Source organism: Bos taurus, chromosome 3 (genome assembly GCF_002263795.3).
Source record: "Bos taurus isolate L1 Dominette 01449 registration number 42190680 breed Hereford chromosome 3, ARS-UCD2.0, whole genome shotgun sequence".
Taxonomy (NCBI): domain Eukaryota; kingdom Metazoa; phylum Chordata; class Mammalia; order Artiodactyla; family Bovidae; genus Bos; species Bos taurus.
In genome coordinates, this window is record NC_037330.1 from 109,721,759 (window position 1) to 109,740,368 (window position 18,610).

Here is an 18,610-nt window from a genome sequence, read left to right on the forward strand (position 1 = left end):
GGCAGGCCAAGGCCCTTGACGGAGGCCCAAGATGCAGAGTGAGGCCTGCCCTCCCTAAAGGTCAGCAATCTGGTGACCCAAAGTTCGCTTCACACCCTCCCACAGGGTTCTGGTTCCTGGCCCAGCAGGGCCTGGGTCCTATCTGGGGGGCAACCTATTAAGTCGTCAGGTTCTCTAAGAGCAGTAATATCTGACTTCTTCCTGCCCACTGCCTGGGCAACTCTGAGGGATCTCCAACAGGAAAAAGCACCAAACTACGCCTGCTCTCTTCCTGGATGGACAACTGGAGGAATCTGCCTCCACCACCCAGCAGGTGGGTCCCTGGCTCCTACGAGTGAGGCTCAGATAGAGAGGTGCTAGGCGCAGAAGGTCAAGGTGAGGGGAAGAATCCATCCATGTGGAGGAGAAACACAAGAAACAGTGGTGGGACTTACCAAAACTGTTTATTGCTCTGCGATTTTCTCTGGAAGCTGTTCACAAGACCCACGACGGCCAAGGGCCAGGTGTGCATCTCGAATGGCCAGATCCACGTGCCCACCTCCTGATCCACATAAACTGAGCACTCGGGGCCCAAAGACAGGCTTCAGGCAAACTGGCTAAATCCCAACAAGGAGAAATGATGCCGCAGATCATTTCCACCTCCCCAAATCCCATGTCCTAGATAATCAAGGAAAACGCCACAAATACTGCTCCAAAATAAAACCTGCTCTGGTCCCTCATGTCTGACTGAGGAGCCAGGAGCACCGAGGCTCTGCAGAAGGCAGGAACCCAGCACCAGAAGGCACCTGTTCCTCCCCAGACTAGACGCTGGCTCCAAGGTGCACTCTGCCCACGCGGCAGGAAGACCGAAGCAGGGAGCCGAGCCTGAGGATGCCCAGGGTTTCCAATGCAAGTTGTAGCTGGTCCTGCTGCGTAAGGCAGGCCCTTAGCGGCTGAGGCCCTCAAAGACTCTTCTGGAAGACCCGGTGCAGGCTCTGGGCCAGGACGTCAGTCTCCTCATAGCCTTCACAGCTTTGCTGCCAGCTCTCTGGCACCTGTTCCATCCCATAGTAGGCGCCAGCAATGGCCCCGGCCATGGTGGCAATGGTGTCCGTGTCCCCACCGAGCGAGATGGAATAGACGAGAGTCCTTTGGAGGCTGTTGAAGGTAGAGGGGATCTCGGGGTCGGGCTCCATGCAGCGCAGGAAGCAATAGATGGCGGTGGGCACAGATTCAAAGGCAGCAATGCCATTTCCTGTGGGGAGACCACAATATGGGAACTTGACCCCTATTCCCAGGCCCCATGGTGTCCCCAAGTTTCCTGACACTTGTCACAAGTCAACTCTCTAGGCTTCAAGTTAGGCTGGGATTAAGATCACAGCCTGGGTTTAAATCTCGGCTTGCCCACCTGTTGCCTGTGTGATTCCTGTATCTTGGCTTTAGCTCCATGTGCAGAGAGGAAATAAAGTTAGGAACTTTTGCAGGGCTGGTGTGTGAGGGTGAAATGAAATCCTAGAGGTAAAGCACTCTGCAGAGTGCCCAAAACACGGAAAAATGCTGTATGAATAAACAGCAGTTATCACCATCAGCCGTAAAACAACTAACGGCCAGCAGCCGTTTCTGGGTGTTGCAGGTTGAGGGCACTGTTGCCCTAGAGAAGAAGGCTCTGTGCCCAGCCTGCCAAGGAGCCTCCAGAGAATGGTGCTCCTGTTATGGCAGCCCCAGAAGTGCGATGGTGGAGGAGTAACTGCAGGCACCCCTCCCGTCCCATCTAAGAGCTCAAGACTAACCCTGAAGGATGACGGGTGGGGGGCAGGGGGCTACCCACCTAGCTCGGACACCACCTCCTCTCTGGTCACTGAGTCCTGCTCTAGAAGCTCCCCGATCTTCTTCAGTCGGCTGGAGTACGGACGCTCCTCCATGCCCAACCTGTGGATGGGGGCGAGATTGCAGGGAGGTCGGAGCCAGCAGGGTGGAGACGGCAGGTGGGGAAGGGTGGGGCAGGGATGTGGTCAGGCTGATACCCAGGCACAGGTGCCAGGGCAAGAAGTGGGAAGGGCTGGGTGTGAGCTGGCTGGTTTGTTCTCTGGGACCCAGAGAGCCCTGAAGTACAGCCTACGCACAGGGCTCTTCCCACCCCTCCTTAGGACCTGCAATTAAAGAAGGAAGGTTTCAGAGACTTCCCAGGTGGTCCAGCGGCTAAGACTCCACACTCCCAGTGCAGGGGGCCTGGGTTCAATCCTTGATCAGGGAACTAGATCCCACATGCCGTTAACTAAGAGTTCAGACGCTGCAACTAAAGATCCCGCACGCCGCAAGGAAGATCGAAGATCCCTCATGCCGCCACTAAGACCTGGCGTGTGTAATATTATTAACATTAACATTCAAATTAATAATACTTAATATTATTAAGTGGGCTTCCCTGGTGGCTCAGAGGTTAAAGTGTCTGCCTGCAATGCGGGAGACCTGGGTTTGATCCCTGGGTCGGGAAGATCCCCTGGAGAAGAAAATGGCAACCCACTCCAGTATTCTTGCCTGGAGAATCCCATGGACGGTAATAGAAACATTTGTATTCATTAAATATGTATAAAATAAGTAGTAATATGTATTAAATAAGTACTAATACATATTTAATAAATACATATTTTACAAAGGTTTCCGCTTGAGACAATGCCACCCCACCAGCATACACACGAACAACAGATGCGCCCCCCGCCCGCCTACTTACTCCCTGGCATCCAGCACGGACTGGGCATCACTCTCCAGCTCTTCCATGTGGCCAAGGAGCTGCTCGAGGAAGTGCTCACTGGACGACTCGCCCTGCAAGGCCAGGTGCACAGCCAGGGCCTGCAGGATGGCACCATTGTAACCCAGGGAGGAGGCGTGTGTCAGCTGGGCCGAGAGCCGGGCGAACTAGGGCAAAGACAAGGGAGGCGAAGGCCTGCGGTTACCCGGGCGTGCGGGAGGGTGTGGTTACCCGGCGTGCGGGAGGATGCGGTTACCCGGCGCGCGGGAGGTGCGGTTACCCGGCGCGCGGGAGGGTGCGGTTACCCGGGAGGGTGCGGTTACCCGGCGCGCGGGAGGGTGCGGTTACCCGGCGCGCGGGAGGGTGCGGTTACCCGGCGTGCGGGAGGATGTGGTTACCCCGGCGTGCGGGAGGGTGTGGTTACCCCCGGCGTGCGGGAGGGACGAGAGGGCCGAGGCCAGCCCACCCGGACCATACCTTCTGCACATCCTGCACGCTGCTATAGGCCAGGGAGATGCCGGCCACCCGCATGGCACCCCCGTTGCCGTAGGAGCCTTTGCCATTGAACTGGGCGCGTGCAGGCTCAAAGACATCCCGGCATCTGGGGCTTAGGAGTTTCCTGAAGACGGTGATCACTCCAGCACCGTAACCCCGGTCAGGGTCCTTCTTGTACTCCTGAGCAAACCTAGGGGCGAGGCCACAGGATCACAATTTAAGAGATGCCTGCCATGGCTGGGAGAGAAGAAACCTGGCTGGTTTGGGAAAAGAGGAATCCTGGAGCTGTCACTTCTAGTTTGGGAAGCTGCAGCGGCCCAAAGGACAGTGTCCTGCTGCGGGGTCTGGGGGAGGGTGTCCTGGCATGCACGGACATCGCTGCGCTGGTCAAGGGGTGCAGTAACCCCGCCCACCCGCTTGGCCTCACCTGTGAGCCATGTCCACCTCGTCGAAGGCCTCCTTGGCCAGCAGGGACTGCACCAGCGCCCTGGCCATGGCTGTGTCGTCCGTGTAGCACAGTGCTTCTGCAGGGAGGGCAGGGGGCAGACATGGAACTGCAGGGCTCGAGGGTGGCGGCTGCGGCCTCCTGCTCACGCTTTTTATCTACTACTTCCAGAAGGCCTCAAGCCAGCCTCTCACTCCCATCCAGTTTCCCAGGCTCTCAGCCATGGGATTTTCGACAGTTCCGTACGCTGAATTAGTCACATGTCCTGCTGATTTCAGATCTCCGGTGTCTTCCCCACCCTCCAACCTGGCCTATATGTGCTGCCAGAAAATTCTTCCTAAGAGTAGAGCATCACTTTCGTCATCACACTCTCCTGCTCAGATGGCTGGCTCTCACCTTCAGGATGAGGTCCAAATTCACTGCCATGGCCATTTGAAGCCCTTCCTTCCTTATCCATCTTATGTCCCACTGTTCCCCTCCACCTCTTCAGAACCAATCCTGAAGCCTGGGTCACATCCTTCCCACCTGGGGCTGCTCGTCTCCCTCCACCCACCTCCTCTCCTTCCTCTAGGTGCCCGGGTCTTCTGCCCTGGCACTTGTAACACACATCACTGGTTTTGGTAGCTTCTCAGGCTATAAGCCAGTTAGGGACAAGGACTTGCTTTTATCCAAAGAAGACACAGCTGTAGAGAGCAAAGCACACTCCCTAATGAACCCCTTCTTATTCCTCACATCTGACATCTGCCCTCAGCCCCCGGCCCCACCCTGCTCTGTGTATCCCAAGCCCCAACCCTGCCCTCTCTTTACCTTTCACTCTCAGGAGGCCCCCACTCTCTACTTTACCAGCAAGAGAGGCCTACAGTCTCCTACCCGCAGCCACACGCTCTAGTCTCCCCTCAGAGGGACTGAGTCTCTCCTGCAGTCTAGCCCCAGCCTAGTTCCCAGGGGACCTTGCCTTGCCTTTGTCTCTTCAGCTTCTCCTTCTGTGATGCAGCAGAACCCAGTCTCCATTCAACTGGTCCCTGGCACCCAGTTTCCCCCCAGGGAACCACGTCTCTCCCACTCCCAGCCTAGATGATCAAAGATGGAGCCAATGCCACCTCCAGCCCAGCCAAAAGCACATCCCGTGCCCTGGTTCAGGGATGAATGGGTGACCTAAGCCAGGCCAGTGAGACCATCAGAGACTTCTGCTGGGGCTTCTGTAAAGAGAAACTTCCTCTGCTGGAGATGCTGAGCTAGGAGCTGCTGAGGGCTACCCCATGGGAAGGGTCTGCCTGGCTGAAGCCCACCCAAAAGAACGCAGATCTGAATCAGGAGAGGAACTGAGTCTTGAGTTCCTTTTCATTCCCTCCGGAACCCACTGAAATATAGCTTCCAGGGTTCAACCTTCTACTGACAAAGCTTTCCTAAATCTAGACTCCCCCCTACTTAACTTCTCTGTGGCCTCACATCAGTAACCAGTGTCTTCATCTTGAAATTCCTGAGTTTATTGTTACACACCTCCCCTGCTTCTCCTCCAATAAACTTTTTCCTTCTCTAACTCCTTTTCTTTCTCCAGGTTTCTGGGTGTGGCTCCTTTTTCTTACTATTCTACGTGATCTCCCAGAAGAATCCTCCTCAGCCGTGACACTGCACTGAGTTCTGAGTGATTAGTTGACCGCACAGGGGAGAGAGAGGCTGAGGGAATAGAGTTTTACAGGCAAAGGGACCGCAATACATGCAAAGGAGCTAGAGGAGGCACGAAGTGCCAGGAAGCGCAGCACAGAAAGCAAAGCCAAGGGTGCTAGAAGATGGAACTGGAACCGCAGGCGAGGGCAGGCCAAGTAGGGTACTTTAAGGAGTATGGCTCTGTCCTAAGGGTAATGGACAACTACTGCAGAGATTCAGGCCCGGGGAGGCCTCCATAAGATCTGTTCTCAGAAGTGCGCTCCAGCTGCGTGGAGATGGGCTGGTGGCGCAGTGTTCTGAGAGACCGGGGTAAAACGGGTGAAACTGGCCAGAGGTGTTAAGTACTGGAGTAGGCGCAATCTAGGCGTGGCGTGCCCCGAGACGGCGAACGTTCGGGGCGAGATATGTGAACACGGGGCTCGGATCCTGGACACGCCGAGTCCGAGGTATCCCCGCGTCGTGCAGACCGGGCTCCTCCGGCAGCGGTCCCCTCCCTGCCCGCGTCCCTCGCCGAGCCCCGGGTGCCCACGGCGCCCGACCCCGCCCACCTGTCCGCGCGCTCCCGGGAGAGCCGGGGTCCGGCTCCAAATCCTGGACCTGACGCAGGACTGACGTCAGGTCGACGGTGTCGCGCGCCTCGTAGACGGCGCCCACGCAGTCCCCGAGCAGCGCGCCTGCCAGGCAGCCTCGGAAGCGGGAGAGGGAGCGTGCCGCCCCAGCCCCTCCGCAGCCCGCCGCCGTCATCGCTGCCGCCGCCGCCATCCGCGCGGACTCGCCGCCACTTCCGGCGTGGCGGGCGCGCGCCCCCACTGAGCGGCGTCTCAGGCCCCACAGCGCCGCCCCGCGGCCCGGAGTCGCAGAGCCCCCGGCGAGAGACCAGGGGCGGTCCCCTGGTCAGATAGGGTCCGGTCTATGTCTTTAGCCCGCATTTCCGCGACTTGTAAGGGCTTTCCTGGTGCCTCGGATGGTAAAGAATCCACCTGCATTCTTTACCATCTGATCGGGAAGATCCTCTGGAGAAGGAAACGGCAACCCACGCCAGTATCCTTGCCTGGAGAATTCTATGGACAGAGGTGTGTGTGTGTGTGTGTGTGTGTGTGTGTGCGCGCCTGGAGAATTCTATGGACAGAGGTGTGTGTGTGTGTGTGTGTGTGTGTGTGTGTGTGTGCGTGCGCCAGTATCCTTGCCTGGAGAATTCTATGGACAGAGGTGTGTGTGTGTGTGTGTGTGTGTGTGTGTGTGAATTCCATGGACAGAGTAGTGTGTGTGTGTATGTGTGTGTTAGTCGCTCAGTCGTGTCCGATTCTTTGCGACCCCATGAACTGTAGCCCACCAGGCTCCTTTGTCCAAGGGATTCTCCAGGCAAGAATACTGAAGTGGATTGCCATTCCCTTCTCCAGAGAAGGTGCTTACGGGGAACAACTTAACAGAGGAGCCTGGTGGACTACAATTCATGTGGTTGCAAAGAGTCGGACCCGACTGAGCAACTGACACTTTCACTTTTCCCCAGAGTTGTAAAGGGGGTCCTAGCCGGCTGGTCGGCCACTGAAGGGCCCTGGAGAGCTGGGCAATGAGCCAGACCTTTGGGTCACTGTCCCCCCTCCCCTGCACGGTTGGCCAGCTGTCCAACCATAGGGTGGCCCCTATTCAGGCCTGGGTGCCCACCTCCAAGCCCTCCCCATCACCCTAGCCCGCTCTGGGCCTCCTCTAGGTATGAAGAGGGGGCAGAGCTGGTTAGAGGTCACACCGCTGGAGTCCAAGGGTGCTGGCTTTAGAGATGGTGTTTCCCATCTTTGCACCTCCACACACAGGAGGGTCAAGAGCCCTCTCTCCCGCTGGCTACATGCAGGGGGAGCAGAGAACCCTCTGGACTGAGAATCCCGACCTTTATTAGATTCGTTCTCTCCGCTCCCCCCATCCCTTCCATTTTCAACCAGCCTTCCTCTCCTCCCTCAGCCCCCTGCCTAGGCCAGCTCCAGCTGGCAGGTCTTGAGTGGACTCAGGGTGCGGTTTGTGGTGCGGGTGAAGGTGTCCACCTCAGGCACAAACTTCTCCGCAGGCACGGTCAGCTTCCGACGGGTGTCCATGCACTTGGTGTCCAACAGCATGGAGTTGGCCTTGCAGGCGATGTCAGCCTGCAGCCGGGCCAGATGCTTGTACAGGGCATCCAGAGCGTCCCTGGGGAGCAGGCATTAACAGCCCACTGCCCCCAGCATGAGACTGAGAACTCAGGGCTGACTGAGCTCACCAGCCTTGAGCCAGGAAGCCAGCAGGGAAGCCCGCAGGCAGCCAGGGACCCCAGTGGTGGGAGGTATCTCCCCGCCCCTCCTGCCCGCTCCCTAGACCTACTGTGCCTGAGCCAGCTTCTGCTTCAGGGCGGCAATGGTTGCCTCTAACTGGTGAACCTCGTCGGTGAGGCCGTACTGTGCCTGGAGGCAGAGGGGCAGGTTGGGAATCCCAGGTCAGCCATACTAGTCTTCTGCCCACAGGCCTGGGGGGTGGTTGCCCTGCGCCAGCACCCCTGCCCCACCAGAAAGTGAGTCATCCTGAGGAACCTTAGCAGGGGGCCTGTGCCCCGCTGGGGTGCCCTCGCACCTGGTCCCTGCAGAGTTCCACGTTGGGCCGGTAGGTCCTGGCCTCTAGCCGTGTGTGGCACAGCTTCAGGTTCTGTAACTTTCTGCGCAGGTCCTCCTCCAGGTGCCGGATGTCCTCATGCAGCTCGGCAATCTCCTCCAAGGTCTGCGGGGACAGAGCGCCCAGTCTCCACTGGTTACCCAGTCCAGGGCTTCCTGGCAGGGCTCATCTCACAGCCGGAAGTCCATGCCCCAGGAGACCACGTGGAGAAGGCTCACATTCTTCTCTTGCCACTTGAGCTCACTGTACAGTTTCTCCATCTCCCGCAGCCGCTTCCTGAAGGCGAATTCCGTGGCAACCCTCTGGGCTTCCAGCTCGTTGTTGGTCTGAGAACAGGAAGTAGGCAGGGCAAAGGGAGGGAATAAGCTCTGGCCACCTGAGGGTGTCGCTCAGGTGCAGGGAGGGATGCCATAAGACAGAGACCATAAGACAAGGGTGTGTGAGTGCCCGCTGGGGCCAGCTCTTAGCCATGGAGGATCGAGGAGGTGGTGGTGGGGGACTCACCTCAGCAATAGTGAGGGCGATGGCCTCCCTCAGCTCAATGGCCTTTTTCATCTCAGCCTCTCCATGGTCCTTGTTGAACCGACTCAAGTCATCCCACTGCTGGAGTGAGGTGGAGCTGCAGGCGGCAGGAAATAGTAAGAGCATGGCCTCTGCGGGGAGGGAGGGAGAGGGAGTGAAATGTCCTTCTTACCCATTGGGCACACGTGTGGGATTGATCTTCAGAGAGATGTTCGGGGACGTGAGGTTGAGAGAGAGGCAGCCTCTGTCAATGTCCAGTGTCTCCATTTTGCCACGATGGTCAGAGTTGAGCCGCTGTCGGGCTTCCTGCAGGAGGCTGGGGCGGCGGAAGAGACTGGATCAGTGAACCATCCCTCCAAAGCAGCCCCGGAACACAGTCCCCCACCCTGGTACTGAAGGGACAGGGAGGGATGGGAAAGCTGAGCTGACAGAGGAGCTGCTGCTGCAGTTGAGACAAAGATGGGCACAGCTGGATGAGCCCCCTACAGACAAAATTAGGGCACCCAAATGCTTGTACACACCCACAGGGCACACTCAAATAGCTACACCCACATGGCTCACGTGCCCAGAAAGTCAGGGATGATGGCAAATGCACTCATCCCTCATGTTTCCAATCAATAGATAACGGCTGCTGAGAGCAGTGTCACGAGAAGTATTCTGAGACCATGTCCAAGCGGTGCAAAAAGTGCTATGATCAGCGAGTGAGTGGTTTCTGCCATGGGCACAGAGGGGGCAGAAGGCAGCCTGAGAAGCAGTGACTAGTTACCCATGATACACAGGTTCTGGGTTGAAAACACAGCCTCCCAAGGCAGGGGAACATGAGAATGCCGTGTCTTTCTCTTACAAGAGCTTCTCAAAGGCCTGGCTGATCTTCTGTTGCAAGGCCTTCTTGGTGGCCTCAATGACCTCCACCTCTTTGTGCAGCTCCTCCTCCACAGGGTCCTTCACCACATCAATGTCACGCCGACTCTCCCGCAGGGTCAGGCATTCAATTGCCACATCCAGAGGTAGGTTCTTGGCCTGCAGGTTTTGCTCCGCTGACTCTTTCATCTAGAAGAGAGAGGGCACAGGGGGCTGGTGGGGCCATCCTACTGGGAAGCAGCTCTCATCACCACTTTAGCCAAGGGGACAGTGAGTGACTCAGATGGACAAGCCACCAAATACCCAGACCCAAAAGAGGGGAAGGAGAGGAGGTCGTCCTTGAGCAGGATCTCCTGGCACCCTGCCCTGGCTCCCTGCCTGTGCCAGGGCGTCAATCTCAGCATCTAAATCCGTCAGACACTTGTCCAGCATCTCCTTCCATCGGCTGACAGTATCGATCCTCTCTGCCAGCCGCGTCCTATTGTCATGTTCATCCCAAATGGTCTGGAAGAGACAGACACAGATAAAGAGGCTGTCGGGGGCTGGGAGCTATCCCTTCACCACCCAGCTGGACTCTGGACCCCCAACCTGGTTGTTGGTCTCGTTGCGGAGGACCCGGGCCTCCTGGCGGATCTGGTGTGAGGCATCTCGCTGGCGCTCGGCGTTGGTGGACAACAGGTAGCTGTTGGTCTGCCAGTCCGGCAACCGGAAGCGTGGACTGGGCTTGACACTCAGCGTGGCCATGGTGCAGGTCCTGAAGGGTCAGGCCCCCAGGCCTGTTCCAGGACACCTAACTCTGCAGGAGGGGGCAAACAGGTGGCAGGAGACCACGCAGGAGAGCCTCACCTGGACTGCAGCCCCTCTAAAGGACATGCTCCTGTCCACTTTGCTTCAATTCCCTTCCTTCTGGAAGCCTGCTTGGGAACAGCTCTCCCTACATTCAACTGTTTGAGGCATTAACTAAGTTTCCTCCCACCCGACTATCCACAGACACAAACTGTGGCACCCTTCCCTTACTGTGGCACCTTCACCCTGGATCAGGTGAAAGGGGATAATGGGGTCCCTCTGGGTGTGTGTGTTAGACCAGGTGCTTAGTAGGGCTGGCAGAGTGGGTGGGTAGCAGGAATCGTTGTTGTTTAGCAGGAATTGTTGCTGTTTAGTCGCTAAGTCTGGTCCGACTCTTTGCAACCCCGTGGACTGTAGCCCTCTGTCCATGGGGTTTCCCAGACAAGAATACTGGAGTGGGTTGCCATTTCCTTCTCCAGGGGATCTTCCCGACCCAGGAATTGAACTTGCCTCTCCTGCACTGGAAGGCTGATTCTTTAGGGCTGAACCACCAGGGAAGCCCTAGTGTTAGTCTGTCAGTCATGTCCGACTCTTTGCGACCCCATGGACTGTAGCCCGCCAGGAGGTTCTGTCCATGGAATTCTCCAGACAAAGATACTGGAGTGGGTAGCCATTCCCTCTCCAGGGGATCTTCCCCACCCAGGCGCCGAACCCGGGTCTCCTGCACTGCAGGCGGATTCTTTACCGTCTGAGCCACCCGGGGAAGCCCAGGGAAGCCCTGGGTAGCAGGAAAAATAGACCTTAATCCAATTTCCATCCCTACTTGCAGCAACTAAAGTCCTGTGGGTTTTCTTTTCTTTCCCTGCCCTAGCTTTGGGACAAGATCCGGAGGGATCGAAGAGAAGGAGCCCTGTTCTCCGTTTGGAAAAGACAGGCTAGTCTTGCCGGGGGCTACAAGTTGGCTCTAGGGAATTGGGGGTGGGGGCGCTGGTCCCCTCCCCACCTGGCCGTCACGTTCCCTCTCTCCGCCCTCTACTGGAGGAGGAGGAGGAGAGGGGGGCAGTGAGGGATCCCCACTGGGAGGAGCCGGGCTTTGTCTGGTTCCCAGCCCAGCCCCTCCCGTCCTCTCCCAGGATAGTCATCTTTAGTTTATATTACTACCCCGGCACGAAGAAAGGAGCGGGAGGGAGATCGGCCCTGGGTGTAAGCACCCCGCCTCCGCCAGCCCGGTCCCCTCGTCCTCTCACCTCCTTCCGCGCTCGCACTTCCGCCTCCCTCGGCCAGCTCCTCTGTTAAGCGCCCCCGGTTGCCAGGCATCCCAGTTGCTAGGCACCCCGCTCTCGGCGCGCCGTTCACCTCCGCCCGCCTGTTTAGTTTGGCCACCGCCGGGCGGCGGCGGCGGCTTTGGGGGCCCAGAGGCCTTCCAGGTAGGAAAGGGCCGGCGGCTGAGCTGGTGCTGCGGGTGGTGCAGCGAGGAGGAGGAGGGCGTCAGGATACGGCCCTCACTTCGTTGACAACCATTTTTATTTTGATAAAGGTCACCCACCAACATAGCAAAAAAAAAAAAAAAAGATACCAAAGTCATCCTCAGGCTCACTCCCCAGTAAGTATCCTTCCAGAATGTGTATATATTTAACACTGTTTACGCACCTTCTTTTGATCCTATATTTCCCAACAATTTCATCATCTGCTTGACGTCATAAAAGGAATGATCATCGTATTTGGAGAGAGCACGTCCCTGGGAGAGGTCACTGAGGTTTTGGAAGTAGTAATGCAAACAATTCGACCATTTCTTTAAAAAGGAGAAGGGGGGAAAAAATTCAACCGTGCCAGGACCGTTTTAGGTATTGGAAAATGTTGATCGTTAATGTACATAACTAATAGGTGAGGCAGGCATGACCCCCATTTTCGCCAGCAACTAAAGAGCCTGGCGAGGATGGAAAAGTTTGGTCCCTAGGTCTATCTTCTCTCAGTTACGACTCCACACTGCCTCTAGTGGTGGCGCTGGGCAAGAGGGTGGCAGGGATGCCAGCCTCAGCTTGCCGGCCAGCTGCTCTTCGGAGGGCTGCGGAGAAAGATCCTAGGAGGTGGATGCTCTGACCACCACCGTCTTACCGGCGAGAAAACAGGCTCAGAAAAGTGAGGAACCCTGTGCCCAGGGTCACATGACTAAGTGGTAGAGCCTGGATCCAAACTCAGGCCGTCTGCTTCAGAGGCTAAGTTCAGGTTTGATAGATGGAGGACAAGAGGAGTCCAACAGGACTCCTCAGTTTTAAAACAGCAGTGAGTGTTGGGGGGTGGGGGGCGGGTGGAGGGGAGCGCGTCACAGAGAGAAGAGAGGTTAGAGAACCTAGGACTTGGTAGGCAAGGGGATGATGAGGTTGGTTTTTGAGTAGTTTGAGGTGATTGTCGTGGATCCCGTACTGCAGTCTAGCCGACAGAAATGTGAGTCTGGAACTCTGCAGAGAGACTGAGGTTGGAAACATCTCCAAGACTTCTTTAATCACAAAATTTTTTTTCCACAGAATATTTTCTAAACTCTAATACATGGCTCACAAGCCAGACATGCATGGAAATTTGTGATATAGCTCTTTATGCTAGGATTAACGAAGACAGAAAAATATAAATCCCTGGACAAATTGTTAGAAAAAATGATCGGATTTTGGCATAGATATTTGGAAACGTAACCAGAAGAAGTAAACAAATATGGAAGAATGCTGGTGGCTTCGGCACGTATCTCTGACTGTGGTGGCCTTGATGTTCATGACTCCTGAGGCTTCGGCACATCCTGACCAGGGACAGAAGGTGTTAGAAGAAAAGGTCAGACAGCTGATGGACTGGACTAAGAGAGACAGAGTGATGAGAATGAATACTGCCGCGTTCAACCATTTTGTATTAGAAAAGCCCAGAAACTATTCCGTTATTGCAATGTTTACTGCTCTCCAGAGGTTTAGATCATGTGCACCGTGCAAACTTGCTGTTGAAGAATTTCAGGTCTTGGCAGGTTCCTGGCAATTCTCCAGTGCATTCAGCAACAAGGTATTTTTTGCTATGCTGGATTTTGATGAAAGCCCTGAGGTCTTTAAAACACTCCAGGTGAAGGGAGGTCCAGTTGTCCTCCATCTTCCTGCTAAAAGTGAATTCACAGCAGATGACATTTATAATTTCCAAGTAAGGGATATCTCTGCGCAGCATATGTTCACATGGGTAGACGACAGAACTGGGAGATGGATGGGCAATTTCACAACCAGACAGCCTATACATTTTCACTATCCCTTCAAGTTAGGGATATCTGTGGCTCTCATCGGTGGACTTGTGTATGTATTGAAATGGAAGAGGACGTTTATTTTTAGCAAAAATTTTTGGGCGGTTTTAGCTCTGTGTTTTGTAATCTTGATGTCATCTGGTCGAATGTGGATTCATATACGAGGAGCCCCGTTTGCTGAAAGCAAAACTCACACAGGACAGACACATTATATTCAAGACACGTATTTCTTTCAGTATGTAGCAGAAATGTACATCATTTCTCTGTTTTATATGTGCATTACCCTGGGAATGGTGCTGTTAAGTACAGCTGCCACCTCTCGTATGAACATTATAAGGAGGAAGATAATGTCCGTGACTGGTATGTGTCTACTTGTCATCTTCTTCAGTTGGCTGCTTTCTCTCGTCAGACTTAAATATCATGTCTATCCATTCAGAATTCTCATGAATTAAAAAGGATCCTAGAGATGTTAAACAAGGAAGCAAGAAACTTTTTTTTTTAATGTGGAGACAAAAACATGAAGCGGAAGAATATGAACTCATAACTTCTTTAAGTGATTGAGATTTAGCCAAAGGAGACATGTGGTGCTTTGGTAATAACAAGCTGGTTTTTTTTCCTCAAAATCTGTTATGGTATGTATCTTCTCTGTTCTTCTCAATTTTCTCCTCCCAGTAAATGTCATATATTACCTTACTTAGTGAATTCCAATGACTAAGACCCTCAGAGTATATACTTTTTCTCAAAAGAGGACCATGTTTGAAAGTCCCTTAATTAATGCTTTGTCAGCTGATCTTATTCTAATATGAAAAATGTCTTGATAAGGTGTTCATCCAAGTTATGCCTGTAGTGCCTTTCTTGGAGGTGTGTATTTGCACAGCTTACTAAGTGTGCTGCTCCCGGAGCCTTCTCTTTCTTTAGAGTGCACTTCCAGTGTCTAGAGGCAGATAGAGTATCCTTGGTGCTCCATCTTCCAAGTCTTTCCTGCTGAAATACGTTTTTGTGCTTCTTGATGGTTGTAGATATTACAAACTAATTAAATACTGGATTATTTCTCCATGATTATTAATTACTTTTTAACTGGAAAGCGTTCAGATAAATTTTTTAAATTTTTCTTTCAAGAGGACAATTTCTAACAAAATAGTAGTTTGTATTTTGGTCTTGCTATGAGGTTTTCGATTAAATTTAAATCCAAGGGGAAAATAAAGACAATTCAGAGGATGAATGATGATTTTATTCATCCTTTTCTGTTTGGAGGCATGCTAAAATATCAGGTTGTTTCCAATATGCAGAAATGTAAAATGGAATGTCTTAAAAGTGGTTCTATTTCAGCCTTTTTACCCTTTTAAGTGGAAAATCAAAGTACAAATTTGGAGCTCCCCCTCCCTGACTATTTAACCGTTTACCATTCTTCTATTTTATATAGATAATCAAAGTTAAATCCTAAATAGTTTATTAATCTTGGCAAATGACAGCAAGGTTGTATTTTACTATTAAACTCTCATCATCCCTCTGGAAATTTCTATTTTAGAAAAGTGAGAACTTTGTGAAAATGTTTTTCAAGCAACAACAATTTAGTGTTACATGAGAAGATTTCTGCAGATTTTCAAATTAATACCAAAAGGGTCTTTTTTTGGAGTACAATAAATTTTTATTATACAGCAATTTTTTAAAAAAAGACTTTGTCATAGAATTCATCTTCACATTAGAGATTCCCACAGTGAGGGAACAATTTATTACTTATAATTTTATATTTGTGGACAGATTATTTTAGGGCAAGTAAACACATTTGAGGATTAAGTCTTAGTTTAGCATCTGTAACATTTTGAAACATATCTAAAGGGACCTCTTCCCTACATGAAACTTCTGTATGTTCAGAGTATTCAGAAAATCTCCAGGCTCTTCTTCCTAGGATTTAGAAATCAGTAATGTGAAATATCATCATTTCTAATTTTAAAATTTCCCTCAGACATGTAACTATCAGTAACTAGTATCAACTGAACAGCGCTGGGAAGTTTGCAGAAACTAAACACTGCCTAACTTTTTGCAAAGTCTTTACTCTTGAATTAACAGTCTTTCCCTTTCTCTACCATCCTAGGACAAGTATTGAAGTCTGATCAGATACTGAGAATAATAAAGCTGAATTCCCTTTAAAAGTTTGATAAATTAAAAGGCAAAGGCTCATATGTAACCTTTAATTATACTGTGAGTCTTAAGAGAAGCTGAGAGATACCCCAATAACTCCCCTGCATACGGAACTCAGCCTGACAATTTCTTGGTTACAATTGCTCTCAAATCTTTCTTCAAAGATTATATTCTAAAAACAAGCAGGGGGACCTCTATGATGGTCCAGTGGTAAAGAATTTGCCTCGCAGTGCAGGGGATACGGGTTCAATCCCTGATTGGGGAACTAAGACCCTACAGACCTCAGGCAACTGAGCCCACACACCATGGTTGCTGAACCCATGTGCCATAACTAGAGAGTCCACGCACCACAACAAAAGATTCCGTGTGAGGCAACGAAGAGTCTGTGTTCTGCAACTAAGACCCGATGTGGCCAAATAATTTTTTTCAAAAAGAGATACTTAAAAAAAAAATCACCAGGTTTTGGTCCAGTGGTTAATAATCTGCCTGCCAAAGCAGGGGACACAGGTTCAATTCCTGGTCCGGGTAGATCCCACATGCCTGAGTAACTAAGCCCATGTGCCACTGCTGAGCCCACACTCCACAAGAGAAGCCACTGGAATCAGAAGCTCATGCAGTGTAACTAGAGAAAGCCTGATCACAGCAACAAAGACCCAGTGCTGCCAATAAATGAATAATACGTTTTTAAAAGTTACAAAATAACCAGGTTGAAAAAGAAATCAAGTGATTAAGAGATTTGTTTCACCAATGGACTTTTATCTGTTATTGCCTTCTTATTGTGAGTTGAAGAGCATGACAGAGCAGAGGCAAGGAGGTGTACAATCAGTTCTCAAGGTGTTAAGTCTAAAAGGTCAGCAGTTTCATAGCATAGCCATGACTTTATAGATGCCCACATCATGATGGTTGAAATAACAAAGCCCCGCAAATGTGAAAGTTGAGAGCCAAAAAGCCTGCTGTGGCAGCTTTCTGTGATGCCTCTGCCGGAACATAGTCACAACTTGTCCAGTGCCCCAGTGACTGTGAAGAGAGAGGGCTGCAGCCAGTCCATCCCAGAGCAAGGATTCAAACATGCTGCTGGAAGTAGGCCTCCGGCCAAAACACTGACAACCCTCTCACCAGTCTAGTGGAGCTGCAACTTTGAATCCAGAATGGTGGCTGCATGTTGGGTGAACAGCCTGTATCCCACACACCAACCCAGAGGGGGTCAGTCCTGGAGAAACACTGAGATGCCTGGGTCTGACCACTGGTGTGGTGTTTGGAGGAACAGAGCCTGTACTCCTCAGGTACCATAGAGGACACTTGGCCACCAGAGCTGCTCTGTCACTCCCTTAAAGGGTCTTAACATAGATAAGATTTAAAACCATCTTCCAATATAGTAAAAAAAAAAAATACTATTCAAGGGAATACCACAAATGGCAAATTTTTATAACCTAAAATCTTTGTAAGAGGACAAAAACAAATTAGAAAAATTAAACTAATAAAATGGTTTGGCAACCTTAATTTTACATTTGTATAAAAATATTACAAGTGGGGCTTCCCTGGTGGCTCAGTGGTAAAGAATCCACCTGCCAATGCAGGAGACATGGGTTTGATCCCTGGTCTGGGAAGATCCCACGTGCCACAGAGCAAGTACCTGTGCCACAACCGGAGCCTGTATTCTAGAGCCAGGGAGCCATAACTACTGAACCTATGTGCTACAACTATTGAAGCCCACACACCCTAGAGCCTGTGCGCCACGATAAGAGAAGCCTCCTCAGTGAGAAGCTCTCGCAATGCAAGAGAAAAGCATATGCAGCAACAAAGACCCAGCACAGCCAAAACAAAATTACAAATGAAAACCATCCGAATGACGGTTGTGACTGAAATCCTGTTTAGTAAAGCATCAACACTATTCTGATGTTTTTGGTTTCGGTTTTTGCAACATAATGTGCAAATTCCATCTAGTGGTAAAGAGTACTTTATGCTGCAGTAAAGAGTAATACTGTACAGTTAGCAGTTGCAAGTATCTTTGAACTGGGCTGTTTCTGAGGTCAGTTAGCGAAAAAGTCTATTAATAATTTGTTTCAGCTGAGAAACAGACATCATATAAAGTTTCATAATTCATAAGCCATGAATATGTCTGCTTTTCTTTTTAAATAAGTGAACCCAAGCATTATTCTTTTTTTTTCAAGCATTATTCTTAAAGGAAAATATTTTAATGGAGAATAGTATGAGAAAAGTGCTGCTCTATAAAGGCATTGCAAAGATCTTTATAGATTGTAGAAATTATATAAGTAACAAAAGTGACAAGGTAGGAAAATAGCCATCTTTTATTCAACAGATAAAAACTAGATTCCTGTCCTTTATGATAGAAACATATCAAACATTGTAAAAATGATCTTGTCCTCTCTTGGCACTGACAGATTAACCTAATTAATTTCCTTAGAGCAGCTGCAAGCTGTGCAAGTTTCAGCAGCCAAACAATTTGTCAAACGATCAAAGGACTGAAACATGGAAACTATGAGAACTTAAGAGTTCAAGATGTACGGCCCCCCTCCTAAAATGAAAAACCACCTTGGAATTTCCCTTAGAACGACCACCTCACTTCTGTATGTCTTACTATAGTGCTCTGAGCACCCTTTTCTCTGAAGAAAGTTTCAAGCAGCTGGATTTTAATAGAATTGGTGACTTGTTCTGTCCAGTTCAGCCTGTTTTATTAATCAGTCAGAGCAATTGGTTGATTACTGTCTGCCAAGATAAACGTCATGATTTTCTGGTACACTTGTGTATGCTCCCAGGCTTCTCTGGTGGCTTGGATGGTAAAGAACCTGCATCTGCCTGCAAGGCAGGAGACTCGGGTTCAATCCCTGGGTCAGGAAGATGCCCTGGAGAAGGGGAAGGCTACCCACTCCAGTATTCTTGCCTGGAGAATTCCATGGACAGAGGAGCCTGGAGGGCTACAGTCCATGAGGTTGCAAAGAGTTGGATACAACTGAGTGACTACACTTTCACTTTTTCACTATGTTTACTACAGCCTGACTTATCAGGGCATGTCTTAGCATCGCTGTTACACATATTTCCCCCATTT

The 18,610-nt window shown here is 51.3% G+C and overlaps 2 protein-coding genes and 1 pseudogene across 5 annotated transcripts; 1 reads left to right on the forward strand and 2 right to left on the reverse strand.

The window, feature by feature from the left end:
• Nucleotides 1–424: 424 nt before the first annotated feature.
• ADPRS (ADP-ribosylserine hydrolase) lies at nucleotides 425–6,113 on the reverse strand. Its single transcript, NM_001035340.2, is given in 6 exon segments — nucleotides 425–1,234; nucleotides 1,808–1,908; nucleotides 2,708–2,892; nucleotides 3,203–3,410; nucleotides 3,648–3,744; nucleotides 5,882–6,113. Coding segments are annotated over 6 exon segments (1,098 nt in total). The 5' UTR covers nucleotides 6,096–6,113; the 3' UTR covers nucleotides 425–941.
• Nucleotides 6,114–7,200: 1,087 nt separating this feature from the next.
• TEKT2 (tektin 2) lies at nucleotides 7,201–11,868 on the reverse strand. 3 transcript variants are annotated; one of them, NM_001038103.2, is given in 11 exon segments: nucleotides 7,201–7,511; nucleotides 7,683–7,762; nucleotides 7,929–8,072; nucleotides 8,186–8,293; nucleotides 8,472–8,586; nucleotides 8,662–8,805; nucleotides 9,334–9,539; nucleotides 9,729–9,854; nucleotides 9,939–10,146; nucleotides 11,384–11,592; nucleotides 11,787–11,818. In NM_001038103.2, coding segments are annotated over 9 exon segments (1,293 nt in total). In that variant the 5' UTR covers nucleotides 10,095–10,146; nucleotides 11,384–11,592; nucleotides 11,787–11,818; the 3' UTR covers nucleotides 7,201–7,297.
• Nucleotides 11,869–12,530: 662 nt separating this feature from the next.
• On the forward strand, nucleotides 12,531–14,024 carry LOC100138302 (magnesium transporter 1-like pseudogene; annotated as a pseudogene). The gene has a single exon (NR_045130.2). The product of NR_045130.2 is annotated as a magnesium transporter 1-like pseudogene (transcript).
• The last annotated feature ends 4,586 nt before the right edge of the window (nucleotides 14,025–18,610 follow it).

What these genes read in the sequence shown, in the direction of transcription:
- TEKT2 (XM_059883994.1), bottom strand. Translation starts at nt 10,094, where the DNA reads ATGGCCACGCTGAGTGTCAAGCCCAGTCCACGCTTCCGGTTGCCGGAC. An exon ending in AGATTGACGCCCTGGCACAG is followed by an intron (nt 9,540 to 9,728) that starts GCAGGGAGCCAG and finishes TCTCTCTTCTAG; the next exon opens with ATGAAAGAGTCAGCGGAGCA. An exon ending in TCAAGTGGCAAGAGAAGAAT is followed by an intron (nt 8,073 to 8,185) that starts GTGAGCCTTCTC and finishes CTGTCCCCGCAG; the next exon opens with ACCTTGGAGGAGATTGCCGA.